The 12057-nt window shown below is 33.1% G+C and overlaps 1 protein-coding gene across 1 annotated transcript; it reads right to left on the bottom strand.

Moving 5' to 3' along the window:
• Positions 1-2412: 2412 nt before the first annotated feature.
• LOC132163804 (trimethylguanosine synthase (DUF707)) lies at positions 2413-8637 on the bottom strand. The gene is made up of 16 exons (XM_059574175.2): positions 8479-8637; positions 8214-8281; positions 7984-8138; positions 7731-7842; positions 7515-7625; positions 6493-6597; positions 5942-6025; positions 5700-5815; positions 5348-5449; positions 5148-5261; positions 4989-5045; positions 4260-4326; positions 4082-4135; positions 3188-3262; positions 2854-2889; positions 2413-2758 (listed from the first exon to the last, which is right to left on the bottom strand). The coding sequence occupies exons 3-16, from the start codon at positions 8001-8003 to the stop codon at positions 2660-2662; spliced, it is 1152 nt and encodes a 383-aa protein (XP_059430158.1). The 5' UTR covers positions 8004-8138; positions 8214-8281; positions 8479-8637; the 3' UTR covers positions 2413-2659.
• Positions 8638-12057: the final 3420 nt, after the last annotated feature.

Below are 12057 nucleotides of genomic sequence, written 5' to 3'. Positions count from 1 at the left end.
ATGTGTATAATAATTTGAGAAACCCTTTTCCTTTATCATTATTCTTAAATGATGCACAAGTCCAAAATATATCCTATGATGACAGGGTGTAGGTCTTTGCGAGGACCAGCAGCTAGCTAGCTAGTGTAAAGAACTTTCTATTTTCTTTATACTAAGCAAATTCATAAAGAAAATAGAAAGTTATTTACAAGTAGCAAGGATAAACAGTTCCATTTTCAACATCACCCAACACACATCGACTCATAATAATAATAAAAAAAACACCAAAAGGAAAATGAATTCTTTAATAAATTGGTAAAAGGGAGCCAAACTTTTCCTTCTGTTTTTTTAAATAAATAAATAAAAAAAAAGGGAAAGTAGATTGAAGAATATTGCCGGATGAGAAAAAAAGAAATGGTATTAGATTTTATGGATTTTAAACCAGTTTTGTTCACTTTCACATCATTTCTACAAACAAGCAAAGATTAATTTTATAATTTCTAACCTAGTTTGTAAATCCTTTGAATTGAACCAGAAATTTGGGGATTAAATCTCATCTTCATTAGGGACTCAGGAATCTATAAGGGAGCTATTCTGTAACCTAATCATTGAACCAAAAAAACAAAAAAATCCCCTTGCGTAGTTCAAATTTCTTCAACAGCCTGTTTGTCTTCCATGGTCGCTGTTGCTTCAACTTCCAGGGATCCACCAATGCAACAGCAAATATATACACAAATTCAGTATTGAAAACAATAAATGGAAAATTCCTGCCTATCCCTAATTGTGGAGGCTAAGACTCCTACACTTTGCTTTCATCAATGACCGGAGAGTTGAAATTGCAATAGTGCCCAACCCCTATGACAACGATGACTTACCTTGAAATCCCACTTTTTTTTTTCTTTTTTTTTTTTTTTTTTTTTTTTTTTTTTTTCAATCCAATTGGAAAAGGGTTACATGTAATCAAAACACCAAAAAAGGGCTGGACTCCCCCAACAACAAACTTCAAATGAAAATTATAGATCATAAAATATAATCAAATCATAAGAAATTGGCTAAAAAATGACGTGGTTCTCTCTGTAAGGGCTGCATAAAGCAATAAGTGAAGCAAAAGGGGCACGAACCTCAAAAGGTCCTTTAACCCTTTCTGAATCCCTACTTGAAAACAACTACTAGAAGGAAGCTGAAGCGGGAGAGATACCGACAAAGACTGAACATGAGATGTTGAAGGGAAAGAACTAAATCGGTTGCAAAGGCCTCATCTACAAGATTAAGCTACAAAGACTAAGACGTAAGTCACCCATCCTAATACTTATTCCGCAAAAGCACACTTAAATGCGAAGTTCTAATGGGTTTATGACCATCACGGGTTTAAAACACATTGTTATTAAAAGAAGTGCGATTATACATATAAGCACACACCCATTCCTAGGCGATGTAGCATGCCACACTATAACCCACAAAAGTCAAGCAACACAATAGAGAAAATAGAAAAACAGAGCAAAAAACACAAACACAAACATCACAAGAAACCCCAAGACATCCCCCCACTTGTTCCCACAAATACTTCTCCAAGAATCATACACAAGTGGAACATAAAAATCAGCAGTTAAAAGACGACAAGCATTTATTTCCTTTGGCAATTAGTACCTAAACCCGAAAGGGAAATAACAAGTCAGTTGAAAGAGATGGAATGCAAATATTAGTAAATTTTAATTGCCATTGACGTTGTTCCAAAATGATACCAAGTTTTAGGACGGATTTTATTTAAAGGAAATTAAGACAATTAGGTATATTCAAACATGCCCATTTTGTCCCCGCCCAACATTGGCCACCTGTTTAGGGATTTTATCGTAAACTTCAGCATGAACTTTGCTCTTCCTTTCGTTTGACCCAAATTACGATCAAAATCTCCCCTTTTTCATTGATATTTAAATCAAGGAAAAATTACAGTTTACTCCCTCAAAGTTAACAGCGTTTTTTAATTCGAACACTAAAATTTCAATTTTTGCAATCTACTCCCACAAAGTTCTAATTTTTTTTAATTCGACCAATATTATCTCAAAATTATCATATTACCCCTAATTTTTATTTTTATGAAAAAAAAAAACAAATTTCGAGTGCAAAAATGACCAAATGGCCAAAGGGGTGACTACGGCCACCCTAATTTTTTTTAAAAAAATTAGGGACAATATGGAAAGCTTTGAATACAATTAGTCAAATTGCAAAAATTTGAAACTTTTAGGAGGGGGGGTGAATTGTAAAAATTAAAACTTTAGTGTTCAAATTGAAAAACATTGTCAACTTTAAAGGTGTAAACTGTAATTTTCCCTTGAATCAAAGTCCCATGCACATTCCAAGAAAAAAAAAAAAAAAGAAACACCAGACAACTGTGTCGTTGCAACGAAAAAGACAACGTTATATCTGTAATGGTGGCAAACCCGTCCTGGAAGACAAGACGGTAACATTTTCTTCTCTTTTATAACTGCGGCTGTGTACAAGCAAGATACAGGAGAGATGTGGCTTACAATAACGAGCCGCCCAGCTTGAGTAAAAAATCATTTTAAAAAAAGGCATGAAGAATTGAGCTAATAAACACCACCCAAAGCATAAGAGAATCATGTACAAGAACAAAAAAAAAAAAAAAATAAATAAATAAAAAATGAAGAAAAAAAAGAGGTTGTCAACGTTTCTCCTTCCCAATTTGAGCAAGATATGCCTTATCTGCATTGGTGAGGCGAGCCCGGAACTCAGTCCACTCATTTTTACACCTTGCTCTCACCTGAAACATAAGACAACCAGGCACCAAAAAATACAACTCAGTCAAGGTGTTTTTATTTTTATTTATTTAAAAAAAAAATTATAAAATATACATACCCCTTCCCATGGAGCTTTCCCATTCTCGGACTTGCCCTGAAAGTTGAAAGATAAAGTATAACAATACAAATCATTAATCATTGAATTAAAGCACAACTAATCAATTTGGTTGACTAAGTTGGCACAAAATTTGAAGCTTTGAAGCTTTCCATGGGTGCTCATGGACATTTCCCTCAAACTTTAATCTAATTTGGCACAACATATACCAAATAATTCCAGGAGTCGAATTTGCAGACATGCGCACACTTACAAGTCTTTCATAATTCCAAAAGTTGAATGTGCACATACTTACAAGCACAAATGAAAATATCTCACAAACTTATTGATGACTGACCTGGCTCCCAAGAGAAGGTATTACTTGATGAACAATCCACTGCGAATCGACCACGCCAATTTTTTCATGTGCAGGCTGCAGAGATAAAGCAAGACTGATTACAATGTGCCAGGAAAAGGTACCTTACTAATCTAACAAAAAAAAAATTATAATATGGGGTATGCAAATCTACCTGACCGATTCAAAGTTGAATTCAAAAGACCATAATTGCATTTGGCAATTACGAAGGACCCTACTTTTCATAACCTACATTTTCTTTTTGTATGTTCACTTTTCAGAATCCACATAAAACTAGTTCTTGCTAAAAAAAATATTTTTAGATGTCCTTGCTAAAATATTTTAACAATACAAGGTGCTAGGAACAGATTAACAGAAGATGTTTATTGAGCTCCTAAATGTTTAGATGTGTCATACTGACCATGCTTGTAATTTGATTGTTTAATTGATTGCTGATCACTATTGGCTTGGCACTTATGACACAGATGTGAACAAACATGGATCATTGCCACCTAAATCTCAATGTCTTATAGTCCAGTGAGATAGTGAAATCCCCCGAGTATTATTATTTAGAAGTATGAATCCATGAAATCACTTTACTAGAATTGATATAAGCAATTTTTTGCTGCTCCCTTTTCTGATAAATAAATGGGAGAGAGGCAAATGAAAAGTGATGATGGTGATAGTGATCAACCTACAAGGAGAATCAAAATCCTGGTTGGCAGTACTACCACCAACGAACCTGTGGTAGGCTACCTCCTTTTCTATAAAAGACACAGAAAAAGAAAACAATTGAAAATAGCCAGGTCATCCATATAGATAGTGAAAGGGCAACTAAATAATACAAAGAAGGGGCACCAAAACCAAAAAAGAGAAAAAGAAAGAAAAGCCGCTGACCTCTACACATCTTCTGAGAGCAAAATCCAATCCCCATCCATGCACCAAATCATTCTACAAGCAGAAATCAGAGCGTTTGATTAGGGTGGCTGGCTCATTCGACAACACTCAAAAGGGAATACTGTATATTTATTCATGTGCAATAATTTAGCAACACAATCCTAGATACAAAACATACCTGAATCAAATGCCACACACAACGCCAAGCTTCCCGAGAAAAGACTGGGGCCATAATTTCTACAAATCTGAAAGAACACAATAACTATTAAAAAGGGAATTGTGCAGCACCAAAAAAAAAAATGATATCTGTTTAGACTGTTGTTGTACCTGCTATGGAAATTGCGCATGTAAATCAAAGATCATATATTGAGAATTATGCAACAAACACATCATCCTGCCATGCAACTTAAGGAATCTCCATCCAATTATGATAATTAATCTTGCATTATTGAAAGCCAAAATATCCAAAAAATTTAAGCAAATCTTCTGAAAAACTTTCATAAGACTATAGCTAACTAGCGGTCATGATTTACAAATTCTAATATTTTTCCACAAATACTTTTGATAATATGTCATACTATTCTCGAAGAAAACTAATTAATCACAATATCGGAATAAAAGTCTAAAAATGATTTACTATGCTAATAAAACCAGTCATATTATACACATATTGTCCAGGATTTTTTTTTTTTTTTTTTTTTGGGGGGGGGGGGGGGGGGGGGGGGGGGGGTGGGGGTGGGGTAAGCACAAATTTTCCAGGATGACCACCAAAGTGCCAGGTAATAAATAGAATTCACAACAACTCTACAAGCATTGGTACAAATAATAGAACATTTGTCTTTGTATTGTGTTTATGGAAATATTTCACTCACATACAAAAACACAGAGAGAGAGAGAGAGAGCATACGCAGCACAAGGAGGCAAATGTGGGTCTCTACACCAGCCTGGCTTCTCATCTGTAGCCCTATTCACAAATCCATACATAAAGAACTTTAACAACAGTTTAAATTGCATAATACAGCAATATCATTACAATAATATCACTAGAGAGAGGGAGAGAGCTTACATGTGAACTTCTCTGTCACCTCTCCTCTTTGTCATTTCCCATGTTAGTCCGTTATTGGGCTCAAGACCAGGTTGAGAGATCTCCAAACCGTGCTTCTTAACCAACTCGATGTACCTGGTAAATTGCAGGGAGAAAAAACAGAAATAAGCATGTGACAGGTGTTTCTGAGAAGGAAAAAAGACTGATAAATGAAAACTTACTTATCTCCATTGAAGTGATCTACTCCAAGATCTTCATCCCATATAAAAATATATTCAAAATCCGCTACAATATCAGGATGCAAAAACCTTTTTACATACCACCTGCAAAACATAAAAAGGTATGAATGTCAGAACAAACTGTAGATTCACCCACCTGCATGGCCTTAAGTCTTAGCTAATTATAAAATGCAGTGGACTGAACTCTACAGAAGAATGCGGATATATATAACTCTAATTCGATGTTCAAAAGCTAGCTAACTCGAGTTTGCTACAGAGTGCAAGGATCATTGAAGCTCTTATCCAATGTAGGAAAAAGGTAGAAGTGAAAGCAATGCACAGTGACAAAACTTACCATTTTGTTTGTTTCTTCACACTAATGTGGATTGCACTCTTGGACCACTCAAATTGATCCCATTCACTTGTCCGACCATCATAGTGAAAAAGCAGAATCATGAAATCCTCAGAAAACTAGAAAAAAAATAAAATAAATAAATAAAATAAAGAGAACAAGAAGAAGAAAAGAAACAAAATGAACCCCAGCAGTCAGCATCCTGAAAGATAAAAATTAAATTAAGGGGAGAACCCTTTTATAACCTTTTTAACTGCTGCATTAATATTGTTTCTCTGATCAAGACCAACAGTGAATGTCACCAAGTATTTTGGCTTTTTCTTCAGATCCTGCATATTTCAGTAATTTCATCATAAGATAATTCCCATGAACCAGGCAGTTGTTTCACATGCAGAGTCAATAAAAGGCTCAAAGGTGAAGATTTATTGCACTTTGGCTCCTTGCTCAAATTTATATGCATATATGCAAATTTTGACAAGAAAGGTCCCCATCCCTCCTCCTCCCCTAAGACTTTCTGTTCCCCTCCTCTGCTTCAAAAGCATAACCTACCTAGATCCATTCTGGAATCCATGTGCAAAGGGGAATACTGTGAACATTTTCAAGAGATCTCGAAAATGTTCACAAAATCAGACTTCATCACAACACAGTTTCTATTGATGGCAAATTTTAAGTTTCGGGCCACAAAATGTACATGCATGCATGACAATCCTAGAATGCCTCTATTGCTTACTGTCAGAAAATCGTCATTCTATTTGATATTCTTACTTAATATTCTTACAACAATTGTGCACCATACCTCACTGGGTTCACCCCATAGTCTGCGTAAATAAAGCTCAGATTGTGATACAACAATTCCTGGAGGTAATGACTCTGCTCCACGAGGATTTGTTGGAACATATATCTGAGAGAAAGCAAACAAGTCACAGAAAATTATCAGTCCAAACCAAAACTAGGCCTTATCATTACTTTTGTTTAACACAAACCACACTGCAAAACCTGCAATTGAGAAGGAATACATAAAAGCCAAGCCAATCTTAAAATCCAGATTGTTTCATATTCCTTTTAGTAATTATTCTTTTATTCCTTTATACCAAGTACAATTTTTGGTATGTAATGCAACAAAAACGAGCACACCAATCAGGAAAGTGCTGATAATAGCAAAACTCTATTATGATCTCATTGCTATTTTCATAAGAACAATTTTACAAGTAAATACAGCTTTCTTTAGTCATATTATCTCTAGTAGAATCTCTTAAAAATAAAATCATGAATCATCAAATTCAATGAAAAAGAAGATCACACAACTTTGCCCCCCAAAAAATCAGCACTCTCATTTATTAATCCATTGTTAACGTACAAGCCAAACTATAGACAACAAAGTCTTGCTGAGAAAAATGAGGGTTGGACTGGTTGGTCATGAAAGTATTACATGAAGAATATCAGAGAGGCCAAATTGATCCTTAGCGCACAGTCCTAACAATTTGCACCAACAAAATACATTTGATATTTAGCCTAAAAAGTTTTAAATTGATTTATAAACAGCAGTGTTGGTTTCCATACCAAAAAAAAAAAACACACACACACACACACACACAAATTTTGCTTCACAAATGAAATAATATCGTAAAAGAAGACGAACAAGAACGAACAATTTGAAACCAAAATCCATATATTGGAGCCATCTATCCCTAAATGGGGTATAAAGGTGGTAATAATTCACTACATTTCAGAGTGATTTTGCTTTCACAAACTAACAAGATAAGAAATGAATAATAATTATACATATATTTAGGCTTGGAGACCACCTATACAAATTACCTTCGGAACATTGCTGGATCCAACACTTTCAACAGATTCACTTCTAGTGGATCTATGAATGTCAGTCATGGCTACATCAAGAGACGACATAAGGCTTGGAGGTAAGTTAATCTGCGAAATTTAAGAACCAATCAAATGGATATAGGCATCTAATGCAATAGTACATCCAAAAAAAAAAAAGAAAAAGAAAAACCAATGACGAGGAGCCCAAACTACCTTATTTAGAGATACAGACGGAATCGAAGCACCTATAAAAAATCCAAATACGACTCCTATAATCGTCGTGATTACTAGCCTGGCGCCATCGTTTGATTTCCTAAAAACTCCACTGCGATCAAAACGGAAAATCGAGAATCAATTCTCATGATCATTAGCAAATCTTAGTTTTTCTGGGGAAAAAACAAAAAAACAAAAAAACAAAAACAAAAAACAAAAAACAAAAGTAAGAACAAAACATTTCGTTTCATACCTACGGTGTATGGTCCCCATTCTGGAATAGAACTTTAATTCAATAGGTCACTTTCCCGACAGAGATTCAATTCTTAAAGCAACTTCCGAAGCAAATATTGCATTCTTCGCATTCATGAGAACAAAGGAATGGCAAGCTCCAAAATAGTATCAGACCTGACAGTTAATAGAATTGGATTACCAGATTCACAAACATACAACTGCCCGAAAATTTCGAATCAGAATTCTAACCTGCGTATTTATCGGTTGATTTATTCTTTGGCGATGCTTCTATGTGATTTAGCGATCACAATCTTGATCTGCTTAAACAAATTTAACAAAAACAATAACCTGGCTTATAACCGAAATGGACGAAACTAAACAACAAATTTCAGAAAAAAGTGGCATTGCAGTTGTGGAGAAACAAATCAATCACATTTTATCTGCGATTCAATAAAATGATGATGCAAATCTCCTATGAAATTATAATATCAGAAAATTCGAAGAAAGAACTCACAAATTGTTTAAACAAGAATAACGTAGTAGATATGCTAGATTTGCAACCTGAGAGAAAGAGAGATTTTGAAGCGAGAGAGGGAGAGTTTATAGAGAAAGATGAAGAAAGGTATACCATACCATACCGGGTGATTGTTATTCCTGAATTTGGAAACAGAAGGAAAAATTATGTGACCAAATTGCCCCCGCTTTTGAATTTCCTCCGACAATAGAGTATAGCGCTACGGCCATTCTCTCGGCGTCTTGTTGCAACTCTTTGGACACCCAAACGGTCGTCTTCCACGTGTCAATGTGCCCCCATAAGTCCAGATAGAGGATTAACCTAACAGTTGAACAAGTTTTGACAGAGCCAAGGAAGCTTTAAGATTTTAAGATTAACTTGTTTACCAAGATACTTATTCAAACTGAGTTTAAGCTCTTTGTGAATGCTATTCGAGGCAAGTCGAGTTGAGCCGAGCTCAACTCAAGCTAAAGCTAAGCTCTTAAATTTTTTTAATGTATAATCCGAATAGAGTTAAAGTCCGAATTTGAAAACAACCTATAGATATTTATTTATAGTATAAATATGGAAAAAAATAAAGTCTCCCAAACTAACAATCATTCAAAAGGTACTAAATTAGTTCATCAAACTACCAAAGTGTGTAAAAAATATCACATTTTTTATTATATTCCTATAATACCCATATTCCTTTAAAAACTAAATAAAAATTAATAAAATAAAAAATAAAATAAAATATTTTTAAACAAAAAGAAAAAAAAAGAGCGAATATATACAATTTTTTTTTGGAATAAATAAAAAATTAATCAATGCAGTTTGGCTTAAATTATAAATAGTTCTTGCGGTATTAAAAGTATGGATAAATGCAAAATCAAACCGTGTGGCTGGCCCAACCGGCAACCACTCATTTCCTTATTATTATTATTATTATTATTATTATATGTTTTTAAAATTAATTTTTAGTTTTCTATTTTATTTTTCAAAAGAATAAGGGTATTATAAGAATATAAAAAAAGATGTGAAATTTCTGACATATTTTAGAAGTTTGATGGGTTACTTTACCATCTTTTGAATATTGTGGGGCTCTTTAAAAAATGGTTGTTAATTTGGAAGACTTTTTTATATTTTTTCCTATAAATATATAATACGTAACTATATAAGACATATTATATAATATAACATATAACTATAATCTATAGGTAATAAATTAAAAATATATTATTATATATAACTAGATAGTAGAAACTATAGTATAATGTGAACAAGTTATAAATATAGTATATAATTATACTTGTAGAAAAGAAGAAGAGAAGAAGCTAGGTTGGCTATTATGTTAGAGATGAAAAATGGCTCATAATAGTCTTCCTTTTTTTTTTTTTTTTTTTTTTTTTTTTTTTTTTTAACGTGTCCACACAAGAGTGAGGAGGAAGGATTCAAACTAATGACCTCCACTTCATAAAACGTGGTCCCTAGCCGATTGATCTACCCCTTAGGGACTACTACTTAGTATGTTAACATTAATATATAACATACACATATATAATATACATAGAAATATTGGGTAACACATAGTTAATTATATTTACTAAGTGAGGAGGGAGGATTCAAACTAATGACCTCCACTTCATAAAACGTGGTCCCTAGCCGATTGATCTACCCCTTAGGGACTACTACTTAGTATGTTAACATTAATATATAACATACACATATATAATATACATAGAAATATTGGGTAACACATAGTTAATTATATTTACTAAGTTCCTTATTTACTTAGTATATATTAATTAACTATATAATAATGAACTAACTAGTTAGAGCATTCCCAATGGAGGAGCCATATTTTTATGTAAAATGGCTTCTCAAAACTCACTTTTATCTAGTTTAGCTAAGCCATTTTTAAATGTCTCTATACCGGATTAGTTATATTTCTATCTATTTTATTAAAATATTATTAAAAGCAATAAAAGTTCTGGGAAAAAGAGAACACGTGAGAGAAAAAATGGGAAAAGTTTTGGGAAAAAGAGAACATGCAGAGAAAAAGTAGGAAAAGATTTTGGAAAAAGAGAAAATAGGTGAGAGAAACAATGAAAAATAAAATAGTTCCCTTAAAAAGTGCTGTTACATTTAACTTTTTTTTAGCTCTTCCAATCAAATATCCATTTTACATTTTCTTTAGGCTAATCCAATGTAGAGGGTTTTTTAAACATTTGAAGAGTCATTTTAGATAAAAGTAACATTTAGCTCTTCCATTGGGAATGCTCTTAGTATGTTAACTAATAAAGACACATATAACTATTAGGAATAAATGCAAAATTGTTTTTTGTGGTTCGCCTAAATTACAAATCACTTCATGGGGTATAAAAAATAATTTATAGGTTCCTATAGTTGGCAATAACTTGGCATAAATTACAAATCACTCCCTGTGGTATAAAAAATAATTTATAGGTCCTCAAGGTATGCCAAAATAATAGTTTACTCTTTGAAATCAATTTCTGTTAAAGAACTTAACAAAATTTATCACTTTGTCCGCTAAGATTACACATCAACCCTCACTGCACATAATATTGCTACAGTAAATTATCCTAATATCTTATTTTTCCAAAATTTTACTCTGTGCATGACCCCTCCCTCATCTTCATCTTCCTCAACCACTTCACAAAATGCGACTGTCAAATTCTCGCAAAATGCTCCCAAATCGTGGTGAGAAATGTGAAAATGATGGAGGGTTATGTACGGAGTAAAATTTTGGGGATAGAAGAGATTATGTTAATTTACTGTAGCAGTGTGACGTGACAAAGTAACAGATTTTGTTAAGTTATTTAACGAAAATTGATTTTAGGGAGTAAACTGTTATTTTGGCCTGCCTTGAGAACTTATAAATTATTTTTTTATACACAGGGAGTGATTTGTAATTTAGGCTAACTACAGGGTTCTATAAATTATTTGTTATGCCACATGGAGAGATTTGTAATTTAGGCCAACTATAAGGACCAATTTTGCATTTATCCATAAATATTAAGTAACTTATATAACATATATTACTTAATTACTAATATACATACTTAATTACTAATGTATCGAGCTTGAGTTCAGGTCGAGCTAAACCGAGCGAGTATCAAAAAGGTTGTCGAACGGACTCGTTTATTTACAACCCTAGTATGTGACTGCAAAGTTTAATATATTTTTGTATAATTATTCTATAATTGAATGATGCGATAATAAATATTAGTCCTTAAAATAGTATGTCTTAAAAAAAGAAAAACTTAAGTGCTTATTTAAGAGTCGATTTTTATCCCATGCCATCTAATTTTATGGCAGTCGTACAAAAATTTAGTAAATAAAATTACTCTTAAAAAATACCCAGCTTGTGACCCTGCAGTTTCTTCTTCTTCTTGTTTTTCATTTTTTTTTAATATTTTTAATATTTTTAATTTTTAATTTTTATTTGTTGAGTGTGGTGGTTTAATGACAGAAACACCCACATTTCTTTACCAAAATGACAATCGCACATATGAATGAAGGTATAACAAAAAAAAAAAAATCCCCATGTGTGGGGTTGTACATGTGGATGTGGTGCCA

The sequence above is a fragment of the Corylus avellana genome, chromosome 8 (genome assembly GCF_965113065.1).
Source record: "Corylus avellana chromosome 8, dhCorAvel1.hap1.2, whole genome shotgun sequence".
In the NCBI taxonomy this organism is placed as follows: Eukaryota; Viridiplantae; Streptophyta; class Magnoliopsida; order Fagales; family Betulaceae; genus Corylus; species Corylus avellana.
The sequence above is the reverse complement of the archived record's forward strand: the minus strand, read 5'-3'. Positions and strand labels throughout refer to the sequence as shown.

Coding starts and splice junctions, on each gene's coding strand:
- LOC132163804 (XM_059574175.2), bottom strand. CDS start 8,003: ATGGGGACCATACACCGTAG. Junction 6,598..7,514: donor GATCCAGCAATGTTCCGAAG/GTAATTTGTATA, acceptor GCTTTCTCTCAG/ATATATGTTCCAACAAATCC. Junction 5,046..5,147: donor GGTGACAGAGAAGTTCACAT/GTAAGCTCTCTC, acceptor ATTTGTGAATAG/GGCTACAGATGAGAAGCCAG.